At 40.3% G+C, this 16,468-nt stretch overlaps 1 protein-coding gene across 1 annotated transcript in view; it reads right to left on the bottom strand.

The window, feature by feature from the left end:
• Positions 1-3,643: 3,643 nt before the first annotated feature.
• LOC145127716 (protein FAR1-RELATED SEQUENCE 5-like) overlaps positions 3,644-16,468 on the bottom strand; it is a 46,725-nt gene continuing 33,900 nt past the window's right edge. Inside the window, exons 2-6 of the mRNA XM_079062862.1 lie at positions 6,162-6,264; positions 5,013-5,820; positions 4,559-4,817; positions 3,811-4,380; positions 3,644-3,664 (exon numbers count right to left, since the gene is read on the bottom strand). Of these exons, the coding sequence (XP_078918988.1) occupies positions 3,644-3,664; positions 3,811-4,380; positions 4,559-4,817; positions 5,013-5,820; positions 6,162-6,264 (1,761 nt within the window). The remainder of the gene's footprint in view (positions 3,665-3,810; positions 4,381-4,558; positions 4,818-5,012; positions 5,821-6,161; positions 6,265-16,468) is intronic.

Raw genomic sequence — 16,468 nt, 5'->3', positions numbered from 1 at the left:
ACGAAGATGTATAGAGATCTTCGTCTTGATTATTGGTGGCCCTGCATGAAGCGAGACGTAGCATGGTATGTGGAGCGGTGCTTGACCTGTAGGAAGGTCAAGGCCGAGCACCAGAGGCCACGCGGCAAGATCCAGCCATTAGATATTCCCATTTGGAAATGGGAAGATATTACCATGGATTTCATCACCAAGCTTCCCAAGACTGGACGGGGAGTGGATTCGATTTGGGTAATCGTGGATCGGTTGACCAAGAGTGCCCATTTCATACCGATCCAGGAGAGCATCTCGGCCGAGAAGTTGGCCGACATCTATATCCGAGAGGTGGTAGCTCGGCACGGAGTGCCAGTTTCAGTGATTTCCGACAGGGATGTGCGGTTCACTTCCAGGTTTTGGAAGAAGTTTCATGACGAGCTGGGTACTCGTCTGCATTTTAGCACCGCCTTTCACCCGCAGACGGATGGTCAGAGCGAGCGAACCATCCATACATTAGAGGATATGCTGCGGGCATGTGTTTTAGACTTCGGAGGTAGCTGGGATACCTACCTTCCGTTGGCGGAGTTCTCGTATAATAATAGCTATCATGCGAGTATTGACCATCCTCCCTTCGAGATGTTATACGGGAAGAAGTGCAGAACCCCGATATGTTGGGGTGAGGTTGGCCAGAGAGTCATGGGGAGCACCGAAGTGGTGCTCCAGACGACAGAGAGGATTCAGCAGGTTCGGAGCAGACTTCAGACTGCTCAGAGTCGGCAGAAAAGTTATGCCGACAAGCGCCGATCGGACCTGGAGTTTCAGGTCGGGGATATGGTTCTCATGAAGGTGTCGCCATGGAAGGGCGTCATCCGATTCAGGAAACGGGGCAAGTTGGGTCCCACGTATATTGGACCCTTCAAGGTTATAGCCCGGGTGGGCAAGGTGGCATATAGGTTGGATCTGCCAGCCGAACTCAATCAGATTCATAGCACTTTTCACGTCTCCCAACTGCGGAAGTGCCTGGTAGACGACTCGGCAGTGGTACCAATAGAGGATATTCAGGTCGATGACAGCCTGAATTACATTGAGCGGCCTATAGCGATTCTTGACCGGAAGTCGAAGGATCTGAGGAACAAGAGGGTGGAGCTCGTGAAGGTGCAATGGCAGCACCGGAAGGGCTTGGAATAGACCTGGGAGCCGATGGATGAGAAGATGGAGCATTACCCAGAGCTATTCCAGGATCGAGCAGAAGACTTCGAGGACGAAGTCTAAAATAAGTGGGGGAGATTTGTAGCACCTGGCTCTTGGTATGTATTTTTATTTAACTATTTTGCATTTTTGGCCTTGGACTCGGCGAGTTGAAGGACCAACTCACCGAGTAGAAGCGGGATGAGACGCGGGATTTAAGTGATGGACTCGTCGAGTCGGGTCTCGGACTCGACGAGTAGGCTCTGACTGGACAAAACCCTAATCTGAGGGTTTGCACCCTATTTAAACAACCTTATGCAGCCTCCATCGCCCCTTTATGCTCCCAGAAACCCTCCATAGCAAACCCTAAGTGTTTTGGTGCAAGATCTAAGGCTTTTGAGTGATTTTTGTGGGTTTTGACCTCAAGGAAGGAGGAAGAGCATAGAAGGATCAAGAGGAGACTGAAGGATTCGAGTTTGGTTCATCATTTGCAGTCTTTGAAAGGTATAAAGTCTGTACCTTGCTTGCTTGTTTGTTAGATCCCTTTTTGGGGAGATTTAGGGCTTTTTAAGCCATATGAGGTAGCCAACCATGATTGCAAACATGGTTGGGGGTCAAGACTTCGGATCTAAGTCTTGGGAGGGGTCACAAGGCAGATTTAGGTTGCTTTTGCACTCAAGGAAGGCCCCATGCAACATAAGAGCCATTTTAGAGCCTTTTAAGCTCAAAAGTCCCATGCATGCACGTAAAGTTCGAAAATTTACGTGCTAGATCGAGCTTAGGGGCTTGGATCTATCATTTGGACAAGTAATGTACATCAGAAATCGAGGATTTAGGGTGTGGACGTTATAGACTCGGCGAGTCAGTTCTTAGGACTCGACGAGTCCAAGGCTTTGAGTCCCATATCTGTTGAGGGTCAAAGAACTCCGTTGGGTGTTAGAAGGGTTGTAGCAGGACAGAAAGAGTGACCCGACGCATTGGACTTAGTTTTAGACCGGGAGTTCATGGGACTCGACGAGTGCTAGAACAGACTCGGCGAGTCCAAGGTAATCTTCTTATGTTTGAAGATGAACTCGACGAGTTGTTCATACAAATCGGCGAGTCAAGGTCAGGACTTGTTCATCAGTTGAAGGTGAACTCGACGAGTTGTTCATACGACTCGGCGAGTCAGATGAAGGTTCATTGATGTTCGTAAAGAAGGGGAACTCGTCGAGTCGTTGCCAAACTCGACGAGTCGATTCGTGGATAAGGACGAGTAAAGGGAAGGGACTCGACGAGTTGACGGCCTAACTCGGCGAGTCGGGTCAACTGGAAGTTGACTTTGACTTGGACTTGGTTGGGGGTAAAATAGTCATTTTACCCTAACAGTAGATATCAGATTCTGACTGAGTGTTTTGTGGGGATTGTAGCCGGAGGATTTCCGGAGCAGCAGCAGACAGAGGTTTCCCGCACAGATTATCAGCAGCTACTCGTACGAGGTGAGTTACCTTCCAGTAGGGGTGGGTCTAAGGCCACAATGCCGGCCCACCAAAGAAGGGTATTTAGAAGATGATTGTCTTTGTGATAATTATCTTGGTCTGGTTACGTGCTTTGGTCATGAGTTTTATCTGTATGATATGTTACGTGTATAATAGGGATTAGTTTCCCTGGTAGCGATCCTTAGGACCGAAGGGTAGGTCAGTACTCGGATATGCCTGACTGTATGCTTATATCTTGTTGTTGTATGCTAGTGGTAGGGGTGGAATAGTCCCCAGTTACCGGTTGAAACATACCGATGACAGTTACCGGTTGAAAGATACCGATGATGATTACCGGTTGAAAGATACTGATGATGATTACCGGTTGAAAGATACCGACGATGATTACCGGTTGAAAGATACCGATGATATTGTATGGTATGTGGTATGATGGGGGAACTCACTAAGCTTTGTTCTTACGGTTTCGGTTTTGGTTTCAGGTACCTCATTCTATGTTCTTTTTTAGAATTTTCATATACTACTTCACCTGCACATGGAATTCTTTTCTTGATTCCAGAACCTTTATTGCTTTGAACTTGAGGAACATGAATATTAATCTCTTTTGGAATAGGAATAGAAACACCCATAAGCTTGCATACGACTTCACCATCCATCTTGCTTTTCAATCCAGCGGATGTATAATCACTCTCACTCTCAAATTCCTTCAACAGCATCTGTTGTTTCTCAGCAAACAAAGCCAATTTCTTTTTGTCATCTCTTACAATATCCAAACACGATTCAAAATTATAATATGAATCATTGACTAGCTTCACATTCTCACAATCCCCTGAATCAGATTGAATAGAACTAAAATGATAATTTCTTGATATCACATCCTTTCTCCATCTTTTCAGAATGTACGTTTCAGGAATTTCTTTCACACCACATCTCATCATTATTGTAAAAGCATGTCTGCATAAAACACCCATACGCTTGAAATGTTCACAATTGCAATTTATTTCTTTCTATTCACCTTTTATTTTAACCTGATAGAAAAACATAATAAAAAAATGAAAAAACAATTTAAACAAAAATTACACATTTACATTCATATATGAACAATCATATATAAGTATTCATATATGAATATATATAAACATTACATTTTTCATAAAAAAAACTATTAAATTACCTTAAATTCATTTTTAAATTCGCTTTTAGTGTTGTTGTGTTGCACAATATAAGCTTCCCACCCATCTTCAATACCAACATACGAGTATGTACAGAAAAAACTTGCTTTATATATTTCCTTTTGCACCTCAAAAAATAATGTACTTGTATAAACCTTTGATGCTTGTAGTTCTATTTCTCGAGGTGTTTGCATTTTATATGATGATTTCTTTGATGCCTTATCAAGCTCTCGTTGAGTATTCCTTTGCTTTTGAATAGCAGTGTCGTAATTCATCATGAAATTCAAAAGTAAATTACCACTTTCTGAGTAGGTATTAAAGAATGAATTCATACTCTCTGACCTCGACGTAGTCTTTATCAACCCACACATTGCAATATCATTAAAATATCCAGGTATCCATGAATCACGTTTTGTAAACATGTCTTTAAACCATCTCGTGTCTTCCAGATTGAATTCATTCATAAGCAAACCCCATTTCACCTCAAATACATCATGTTTCATATTAATGTCCCAAACAAGCTTCGAGAATCTTTTTCTAAAGTCTGTGTTTGTAAATAAATCATTTGATATCTGTATTAAAACAAAAATAATATAAACTTCTATATTTATTCATAAATGAATAAATATGAATAAGTAAAATATCAATAAATATTCATAAATGAATAAACTAATATTAGAAAAAATTACTATATTCATCTATGAATAACTAAATACTATCATACATATTTGAAATATAATAAAATAATACCTTGTTTTTCAACTTCTTCATTATATGCCACATACATAATCGGTACTTTGAATTAGGAAAAACATTCTCAATAGTTTGTTTTATTGCAGCATCTTGATCGGTTAAAACAAGTGTTGGTTCTTTCCCATGAGTTTTAAGAAACGCTTTAAGCAACCAAGAGTAGGACTCAATGCTTTCATTGCTTAGCAAACCCGCTCCAATAGTAACTGATTTTTTATGATGGTCAATAGCAGTAAATGGAACAAAAACCATTCGATACCTAACACACACAGAAAAAAGTGTTCATTAAAGTCAATTTTTGATGTATTCATAAGTAAACATAAAAATATTCATGTATGAATACAATTACATTATATTATTAGAATAATTTCAACAATAAAAACTGAACATGAAACGTAAAAGTTAAAATATTCATATATGAATAAGCAATAAAAAAGTAGATAGAATAACTTACTTGTTTGTTCGGAAAGTCACATCAAACGAGATAACATCACCAAATTCAGCATAATATATCTTGTCCATTTCATCAACCCAAAACATACAGTCCAAAACATTATCTTGACAATTAAACTCAAATGAGTAATTTGGATAGTGAGCTCGACGGTCATTCATTGTGTTTACTATCATTTGGGCATCTTTATAACCTATACCTCTGTTGATATCTCTCCTTAAATTTCTATAGTCAACTACTTTGGGCTTTACAAACTCATACCCACCTCTCAGACTTGCCCTCAACTTATGAGCCATAGTTGGGCCTATTTTTGATGTGGAAGCACGCACTATAAACTCTTTTTTCTGAATATGACATTTGCCTCGCTTTTTTTTTAAATCTCTTCTCTTCTCAAGTGGATGGTTGTGAAGTTCATCAAACTGAAAAACTTTATAATCTGGAGTTCCATATACAGATTCAAATATAATCTTTGCTTGACAACCAATAACTCTTGAATTTGAATTTCGTTTCCTCCTAACACCACTTGTACCCAATGTGTCACAATATTTCTTTTTTTGTTTGCCACCACGATTACATATAACACGTTTCTTCTTTATAATCTTGTTATCAAACCTTGACTGCGTGCTCAATCTCACATCAAAACCACCAATTTCAGCATACTCATAATACATTTTGATGGCCAACTTTAATGATTTGAAGATTAAATCTTTAAATGGAATAAGTTGAACAAGTACATCTAGCTTATAGACATGTTCTCCAATTATATCACCACAATATTGCGCATCATCTACTGAACTCGAAGATTCACCACCTAAAAAATTATAAAACTAAAACAATCTAATAATGCATGGATAAAACAATCATATAAGAATACATGAAATTCATATGAATAAAAAAAACAATGTTTATTAATGGATTAATAAAACATTCATATATGAATACATAAAATTCATGAGGATTTAAAATATATAAAATAAACATAACTTATTCATATATGAATAAAACGAAAATAATAATAAATTCAAAATTACAATTATGACACGTTTATTCATATATGAATAAGACAACAATTTATTCATATTAACATATTCATATGTCAATAAATGATAATCAACAAAATTAAAAACAACAAAATAATTCGATAACTGATACCTTCAAAAAATGAGTTCTCAACATCTTCTTCTTCACTCTCACACATAGAAGAATACAAATCACCATCAATAACACTAGAATTCAACATAATAAACCAAATGCTCTGTATAAATAAACAAAAACAATCTTAATATCGAATATATCTCACAAAACAAGTCGTAAATATGAAAATCTGGTTAATTTCGAATATATCTCACCTCAACGTACAAAATATCTGAAAGAAACTTAAATCAGCTCGATCGGATGATGCAATTAAGCAATGTCTCTCAGTTCAGAGCGTAAAAACTACAACGATATATCCAATTGAAAATTAAATCAGCTCCGATTTGAAATAAAGATCTCAAACTACATAACAAAAATCCGATGAAACAACTCCAATACATATTCGAAACTTCAGCAAAAATGAAAATAATACGCGTAATTCCAAACAAATTATATAAAACAATAATCTTGATAATGAACTCCGATATATCCGATTCAAACGATATACATCCTAATCAAATCGGAAACTGAATACGAAGAAGAAAACTGAAACACAGATGCGAAACTTCACGATTAATGGAAAAATACGTATAATTTCTAACGATTTATATAAAGAAAAGAATCTTGATAATGAATTTCTTATATCCGATTCAAACGAGCTAAAGATATCATCAAATTGGAAACTGATAACAACGAACATGTAAGTTCTATATAAAAAAGTTGCTAATTTACAAAGATACCCTTAATGAAAAATTACACACACATTTTTTTAAGGTGTATATGTTAGATAAATGATTGGATAAGAATTTTTCCCCCATTCTCAACCTTTTTTATTTTCTCAATTGAACCTACCTCTCTCTCTCTCTCTCTCTCTCTCTCTCTATATATATATATATATATATATATATATATATATATATATATATATATATATATATATATATATATATATATATATATATATATATATATATATATATATATATATATATATGGTGATGTTCAATAGATAACCATAATAAACAATGAACCAAGGAACCAATCGTGAACGTCAGAAATCATAATGATCAACGGCCAAGGAAATAGATTTACACGTGTACATTGGACGCACACACACTAGAGTATACCAAAAAATTCACCTCCTTACCAAAAAACTCATATTTTTTTTTTGTTTAAAAAAAATTTTAGGCCACATTTTTTATCGAAAACAAAAACCGAATATACCGTTGTTCTCGATTTTTCGTCCTCTTTCCATAGAGATCTATGTTGATGTATTAAAAATGAATTTTTTTTTTCGAAAAAAACTCACTTCATTTTGTTAGTTTTTTCAATATTTAAGTTTATTTTTATCGAAAAAAATTAATTATGCCAAAAAAATTATTTTTTGTACTCTATTAATAAACATCAACACCGATTATAAAAAAAATTAAAAAAAAAACCTCGATCAGTGTAAATTCACACTGTGAATCTAAACTGTAAATATTTCAATTTTTAACATTCACAATGTAAAAAAGCTCGATCAGTTCATATTCACATTGTGAATCTGACTTACTATTATGCACACTGTGAATTTGAAAAGGTTCACAATGTGAATCTGATCAGGTTCACAATATGAATCTGAACAGGTTCACAATGTGAATCTGAACAGGTTCACAATGTGAATCTGAACTGAAATATCGTTTTTTAACATGAATATGAATATATGTTTAAAAAATATCAAAAAGTATGAATTTTGATATATATATTTATTAATTTTTTTTCTATAAAAAAATAGACCTTAACTTTTCAACAAAGAAAATGAAGTGAGTTTTTTTCAAAAAAAAAATCGTATTTTATATATCATCATGGATATCTATGGAAAGAGGACGAAAAATCGTGAACAACGGTATATTCGGTTTTTTTTTTCGATAAAAAAACATGACCTAAAACAATTTTAAACGAAAAAAAGGAAATGAGTTTTGTTATAATCCGGTGCATGTGCGTCCATTGTAAAAGTCTACAACCCTTTTTTTGCTGTTGATCGCTTTAAATTTCGACGCTTTGGATTGGTTCATTGGTTCCTTGATTAATAATGGTTCTCTATTGAACTTTTTCCTATATATATATATATATATATATATATATATATATATATATATATATATATATAGACACACACACACCATAAATCTTGTTTCCATAATAAATGCATGCAATTATGTAACACCCGACTGTTCAATACAAAATACATCTAAACAATTTCGCCATGTTAATAACATAACATGGTGAACGTTTGACATTAAGCCACAAGTGCAAATAGTTATCATAAATCCAAACATATAAATATATGCCTAAGGGCCAAGCTGGTTTTACAAAATCTTACAATCAAAAGTATAAATTAGATATAATCGTGATCAATCCATAGCACATTTCCCTTTTTCCATATCTTTGATCATGTAGCAACCACCATAAATCAAGTGTAAGCTTAAAATCTTAATGAGTAGTAATTTATACAAGTCATTAACAAAATTCGGCATCAACAATGTTATATAACTACATTAGAAATAATTTCACATTGATGCAAGTATCTATACCAACAATTATCGAATTGACACACAACAAGTCCAAGGTCTCACCATTTCCACCATGGTGCTTGACACTAATGAATATTGACTAGACACTCAGCAAGTCACACACCATTTGTGACATGGGTCTTGACACCAATGAATATTTACTAGACATTTAGCAAGTCACATGTCTCAACATTTCCACCATGGGTCTTGACACCAATAAATATCGACTATACACTCAACAAGTCACATGTCTCACCATTTCCGTCATGGGTCTTAACACCAATGAATATCAACTAGACACTCAAGAAGTCACATCACTAAAAAAACAAATATATACTCAAAAGGTCACATGGCTTACCACTTTAGTCATGGTTATTGAAATCAATGAATAACTCTCATTTTCGCCATGTACACATTATCATTTAACACAGAAAGGATATTAATACATTCTCCTGGATTTTTTCCATCAAAACCATTAACATAATGTAACGCCCAGAATCTAGAAGGTAATTATGGAAATAAATCATCCATGCTAAAGGCCAACTCGTCGAGTTTAAGGAAGGAAACTCGACGTGTTGGAGGTCTTTGGCACGCGCATTTTTGAGGATCGACTCAATGATTTGGTGAAGGCCAACTCGATGAGTTGGACGTTATTTGAGAAACCCTAATTCTGGGGTTTTACACCCTAATTAAACACCTTAAGTCCCAGGTGTTGGCCTCATTTCTAGCCTCCATTGCCCCTTACCCTAATCTCGAAACCCTATAGCCTCCTTGAGTGTTGTGAGTCCATTTTGAGTGCATTTTGGGGTGTTTGAAGCTTATTGAAGGAAGAGGATCTTAGTGCAAGGTGGGGATTCAAGAAGGAGCTTTCGGATCTCGATTCCTTGCTCCATTTCCAGCATTTTTCGTGTATAAAGTCTCAACCTTGCTTATTATATGCTTAGATCTCCTTGTTTGGGCTAGTTTTTATGGTTTAGCCAAGTTTGAGTGGTTGATGGGGGTGATGGTCGTCCCAAAGGAGTTATTATTTCATATTGATGGTTCTTAGGAGCTCTTGTGGCATAAAGGTGCCAACTTTATGGTCTTAAGGCCTCCATGCATCCATTAAGCCCTCTTTTTGGTCTCTTTTGAGCTTGTGAGCTTCTTCTAGCCCTGCATGAGAGTAAAGTTGGAAACTTTACTTGCCCTTTTAGCCTTTAAGGTCCAGATCTGCATCCATGAGCTTTGTCTTGATGATTTGGTGATTAATGATTAAGCCCTTAACCTCTTAAGCTTAGGGTTTGGTTTTTTGACCCATTAGAATGGTTCTTAAGGGTAAAGTTGGAAACTTTACCCTTCCAGGCGTTATTTCAGTTGAGATCTGAGTGGTGGAGCCTTTAGTTTCGGGAATGGCGACTTAATAGATTAAGAGGTTTTGCTGACTGAAGAACTCGACGAGTTCATGGGTGAACTCCGCGAGTTGGAATGATTTTACCGATTCTGCTGTCTAAAGAGGAAACTTGGCGAGTTCATGGGTGAACTTGGCGAGTTGGATCTTGTAACACCCAGAATCCAGAAGGCCAAGAAAGGAAAGGAAGGCAACTCGTCGAGTCTGAGGGATGACTCGACGAGTAGGAACGGATTTTGGGTCGCGGGTTAAGTGACCTGCTCAACGAGTTGGAGGACCAACTCGGCGAGTTGGTATGGGTTTGGGAAACCCTAAATTCGGACTTATGTACCCTATTTAAGCATCGTATTCTCCTCCCATCAGCCTCATTCTCAGCCCCCAGATCCAAAACCCTAGATCTCGAAACCCTAGTGCATCCTTGAGCTTGTGAGCTTGTTTTGCGGGTTTTTATGTGTTCTTGAAGTCTAGAGGAAGAAGAAGGACCTAGAAGGTTCAGGGAGAAGACTGTAGATCCAGCAACACCATCTTATTTCCATCATTTTTTGGTAATCAAGTCTTCAACTTGGCTTATGGTTTCCTAGACCTCTTTATGTCCATTTTTATGAGGATTTTGGTCCATGAAGTTTGATCTATGGGGCATAGACATCCCAAGTAAAGATCTTTACAGATCTGGAGTCCCTAAGGGTGGATAAGGCATAAAGGTGCAAACTTTATGCCATTGGAAACCCCCATGCAAGCTTTAAGAGGTTGTTATGGTCTTTTAAGCTTAGAAGGCCATGTATGGATGAAAAGGCAGAGACTTTACAGGGTTAACTGATATTAAGGCCCTAGATCTTGGTCCTCCTGTTTTGGTTTGGAGTAATAAGGATTTTGGAATAGGATTTATGTCTTTAGGAACTAGGTTTTGGGCTAAACCCATTAAGAAGGATTAGGAGTGGGTAAAGTTGGAAACTTTACCCTTAAGAGGTCATTTCCAGCATGTAGACGAAGTTTGGGGTTTAGATCTGAAGTGTAGGGGCTTAATCCATTAAGATAGCCCAAACAGACTAAGGGACTCGGCGAGTCCAGGGAGGAACTCGACGAGTCGAAGTGAGTTGTACCATTTTATGTTATGGTAGAACTCAATGAGTATGAGGAATGAATCGACGAGTTGATTGATAAGTCGCGACCATGAGTAGTCAGGGAACTCGGCAAGTCAGGGGTTGACTCGACGAGTTGGATCGCAAATTCATGAATCTGAGTTTTAGAACTCAACGAGTTGATGGAGCAATTCGGCGAGTTGAGTCAACTCGGAGCGTTGACTTTGAAAATTGACTTTGACTTTGACCAAGGTCGACCAAGTTTGACTTTTGAGGGTATATTGGTCTAAGTGTTATTTTGGTACTGATAGCTCGGGGAGCTGAAGGAGCAGCAGTTCGGGGAATTAACAGTTAGCAGCCAGAGGACTATCAGCAGGACTTCAGCAGTACGAGGTGAGTCTCCTCACTGTGTGCATGGATCTACGACCACAATGCCAACCCATTATATTTGCATATAGTTGGAAGACCTGGGGGTTAGACCTAGGCATTTTATGATATGTGTTCCGGTTTACGATCCGATGTCGGGCGAGGCCCGAGGAGTGTTAGTATACTATAGGTCTTTGTGATTCTTGCATGTGTCGGTTTTTGTAGTTTCCGGACTAAGGTCCGATGTCGGGGCAAGCCCGAGGAATGGTTATATGGTAGTATGTTTCGGACTAGGGTCTGATGTCGGGTTAAGCCTAGGGAAAGTTTATACATTGCGTGTTAGATTATACATGTTGTCTATGTGATACTTGTATGTGCCTGGTAGGGAGGTAAGTGTGGGCGAGGTCCCGTATCTCATCGCTAGCTGAGTATGGACGGGGTTCCATATCTCATCATTAGCAGAACAAGGGCGGGGCCCATGGTAGGAGAGAAGTGAGTGCGGGCGGGGGCCCGTATCTCACTTACAGCAGGAGCATGGATGGCGTTCCATGACTCATCAATAGTAGGACATGGGCGAGGCCCAAGTTAGGTTATTGTATGTGGATAACAGGCGAGACCCAGAGACAGGCGGGGCCTAAGAGAAACAGATTTGTATACCGAGCGAGGCTCAATGCCAGGCGGGGCCTGATGCTGGGCGGGGCCCAATGCCGAAGCGAGTATGATGCTGGGCAAGTCCCGATGCAGCGGGCGGGGGCCCAGTGTAAGTGATTGTATGTATGGTATATGGTAGAATGGGGAACTCACTACGCTTCGTGCTTACGGTTTTCAGTTTTGGTTTCCAGTACTTCTGGTAGCGGAGGGAAGAGCTCGGGATGACTGCATCGCACACACCATAATGTTTTTAGCCTGGGATGTTTTACTCTGATGTTTTGATACTCTGATTATAATGTTTTGAGATAATGATTATGTTTTGATGAAAAGATTTGGTAACCATGGTTTTACTTAATGATTTAAAATGAAATTTTTGGACTGTATTTTTGGTATGTTTCAAGTTGGTATCCGAGCCTTGGTTTGGGGGATTTGGGCACACTCTCCGGTGTGTCTGAACTCAAACTAAGGGATTGGTATGAAAAGTTTTCAAAAGAAAATCATTTTTGTAGAAAGGAATTTTGAAAAGAGAAAAGGACTTTGAAAATAGAAAAGAACTTGGAAAAAGATAAAAGGGTGTGGTGCATGCAACCAATCGAGCTCAAGTAAGTTCTCCCAAATTACCCATACATGTTTGTTTAGATATGATATGCTTATGAGAACTGAATGCTAGATTAGGGCTAAGGATCTAGGAGGATGCCTTATGTGCCTGTTATATGTGTATGAGCTTAGAATCGCATGCTAGTACAGATTCCTGATACATGGACATAATTGCTTGATTATGTTTCTGGTTAGATTTTCCGTTTGTCTGAATGCTGCTCGCTTTGTGCTTGGTGGGAATTTGAGTGATGTGAGTTAGTTACTAGGTGAATACGTTAAGTCACATGTGATCAGGGTTGAATAATCTCAGAGTGTTGGATTTGACCCTACCGTGCAGCTCGTGTTTGAGTCCAACCGTTGTAGGGATGAGTCCTTTACTCGAAGGATTATCCGAGCCTCATTACATGTGATGGTATTCACGTAGTGGTTAATTGGCATTATGAAGAGTCTTTCAGCAACTGAGGACTGGGTTGGGTTATAGATTTCCCTAGGGTAAGCGTAGGATGAGATTAGTGCTAGGAGCAATAGTAGTAGTGCAAGGGACTTGGTGGAGTCAAGGAAATCTTTGAGGAAAGTACGGATAGATGTGGAAGGTAGTAGGGGCCCATACTACTGAAAGCAGAGGATCTGTACTCGAATCAAGGAGGGCTGAGATAAAACCAGGAAACTTGTAGTGTGCGTATATGATCCCTCAATAGTAATGAGTATTCTGATGGTTAGTATGTTGCATGGCAGAATGGTGACGCTACGGGGTAGACCAGTTGGCGGTTTTGGAGCCGGTGAGGGATCAGGCTCGGGTTCAGGAGCCGGACAGCTCGAGGAGCAGATGAGAGAGTTTATTTCAGCGGAGATTACACGCAGTATTTTAGACCAGACTCCTTTGATCTTCGGTACGTTCAAGGAGGGCATACTAGAGATTTTGGATGAGAGTCTGGGAGCTTTCCGTACTGAGATATCGGCCATGATGGGGGCACGCGCATTGACATGTCGAGAGTTTAGAGCATGTGGAGCTCCAGATTACCATGCGGCGAAGGACCCCATTGCTAGCAGCTGATGGTTGGCCGATGTCGCCAACGCTTTTCGTTCCAGCCGATGTCCCGAGGGAGACAAGGTCCGACTCGCCTCCTTTCTTCTGAAGGACAGAGCACGTGATTGGTGGGAGGAGGTTGGACATGCCATTGGAGATGATGCCGCGTTGGACGCGATGACATGGAGTGACTTCTCAGCCAGGTTCATGGTCGAGTTTGTACCAGTGGTCGAGGTGCAGCAGCTAGCACGGGAGTTTCAGGATCTCCAGCAGACTACAGAGACGGTGGCTGAGATCACCGCTAAGTTCAGGGAGAGGGCCCTTCTTCTTCCGTAGTATGTAGCGGACGAGGATATGAAGAAGGCCCGATATCACGAGATGCTGAGAAGCGATATCAGACAATTTGCGAGCCGGTCCAGCTGCAAGACGCTGGAGGATATGATTGCTCGAGCCAGAGAGAGAGATTGATTTGGAGTCAGAAATGAAGAGGAATCCGGATGAGGCACAGACATCAGAGGGTTCGGGCAAGAGGCCCAGGAGGTCAGATTCGAGGTCGAGAGAGTATCACGGCCGCAGTCGAGGTGGCAAGTGCGGAAGGACGCACGAGGGTGCGTGTAGGAGTGGCAGTGGTGATGATTTTGGCTGGTTTAAGTGCGGCTGGATCGGTCATTTTAGCGGTTATTGTACAGCTACCACAACCCAAGGATCAGACCTGATCTGCTTCCATTGCAGTCAGCGGGGCCACAAGAAGGCCCAGTGTCTGGGTTTGGTTACCACGGGACAGGTGATGGAATATGCCCCTACGATGTTGAGGATCACCGACGGCCATCAGGGCCGGGCAGAGGCGCCTACAGTGAGGAGCATGGCTTTCCAGCTGACCACATAGGAGGCAAGAGCAGCTTCCGATGTTGTAGGTGCATATCTTTTACTTTCCTATCAGCTTTTATTTATGATTTTATTGTTATGGTACTGCATCGATATTGGTAAAAGTATTTCAGAACTTTGTGGCCTGATTATGATTGAGTTATATGCCATTTGCATACCTTGGATTTTAGAATAGTAGTTAGAGGTCGTTCCCTTTTAGAGAAGGTTCTCAGGATGCAGTAACTGTAGCAAGCATGACTAGTACTCGAGATATATGTTGCTAGTTTTCAAGAGAGGTATTGATTGGTAGTGGTCAGTTAGATCACTAGCAGTGGTGAGCGTCGGATTGCGAGCGGATCGATCGTTGGACGGTAAGAAGGATGGGGAATCCTTTCCAAGGTTGTGAGTTGTAAGGAGTTAGTTGAATCGAAGTGGGGGAGAACCATCCAAGTATTCAGGAGCAGAAGTTAGTGCGAGTCGGGATAAGTTCGCATCCTGTTGGGTAGGGAAGCATCCCGATTGACCATTTGGATAGAGGAGTGCAGGAATTAGAAGTTTAGGAAACTTCCCGACGTAGAGTTCGTGTATTCACGATAGTAGATAGCTGGTTTGGAAAACCAGGTCGGAGAATTCCCGGCAGGACGCAGGTTTAGCTAGGATTTAAGACTACGGGATAGTCGTAGCATCCACCAACAGTCAGACAGTGAGAAAAGGGTTGTAAGTCTACAGGATAGCCGTAGCATTCATTAGCAGCCTAGTTAGCGGAGTGTGGGTGGGGGCCCGTATCTCCTAGTTAGCGGAGTGCGGGCAAGGCCTGTATCTCCTAGTCAGCATGATAAGAGTCAGGAAAGGATAGCAAGCTGAGATTCGAGGAGGAGTGGGCCTGCATAGCCATAGAAAGGTGAGACCTATGGGAGAGGCCGCTCCGAGATATAGTTTGGGTGGGACCCATGGGCGAGGCCCATGTACTTATAGCAGCACAGTTGGGACCTGGTAGAGACCGTAGGGTCAAGGTAGGGGATCAAGGATCCTAGGACTTATAGAGCCAGAGTGGCAAGGTAGATAGAGCACGTTTAGATAGCCAAAGTTTCTTCGGAAGTCGCTGGGAGCGACTGAGAGATTGAGCTTGGGTTCAGTAACCGGTGGGAGTCTGGTAACCCAGATGATGGCAGACCAGTTAGGACCAGGGTGGTCCCGCTTCATCCGGAAAGCGGATAAGAGACAACAGGATCTTTAGACAGGTAGTGATAAGAGAATTCTGGAGTAGAGCAGCCAGTTGACCGAGGGGTGCTACGCCCCTCACAGCGGGGTCAAATAATCTCAGAGGGAAAGATTTGACTTTGTTTCTCAACTCTCGTCTGAGTCTAACCGTTGCAGGGATGAATCTTTTACTCAAAGTATTATCTGATCCATTCGATGGGTTGGGTGTTCAGCACTGGGACATGATAAGAGGAAGCATTCAGTGGGTAACAGTGAAGGGACCAGCACTGGGAGTGGCTGGAGATTTAGTCACAGCGAAGGGTTGTACTACACATAGATATGAAGAGTGTGTTATTTATGGAAAGTGCCTTGGGAAGGCCAGCGACTGCGTAGGGTAAAGGGGTGAACCCCTTGAATGGCCAGTGTAAGTACTTGGGGAATACCAAAAGGATTTTAGGTTGGGTAAAGAGCGACGTACTCAAGGATTATAGTGATTGGATGGTTCTCCAGAAGATACTCTCGGTGTTTAGCTTTTTGCTCAGAAAGATCACACGGAAGGAAAATAGAAGCGGTCCTTTGAGGATTGGACCGATCGGACATAG

Source organism: Lactuca virosa, chromosome 7 (genome assembly GCF_052849685.1).
Source record: "Lactuca virosa cultivar CGN04683 chromosome 7, Lactuca_virosa_CGN04683_v6, whole genome shotgun sequence".
NCBI lineage: Eukaryota > Viridiplantae > Streptophyta > Magnoliopsida > Asterales > Asteraceae > Lactuca > Lactuca virosa.
This window is presented reverse-complemented; position numbering and strand designations above follow the sequence as displayed.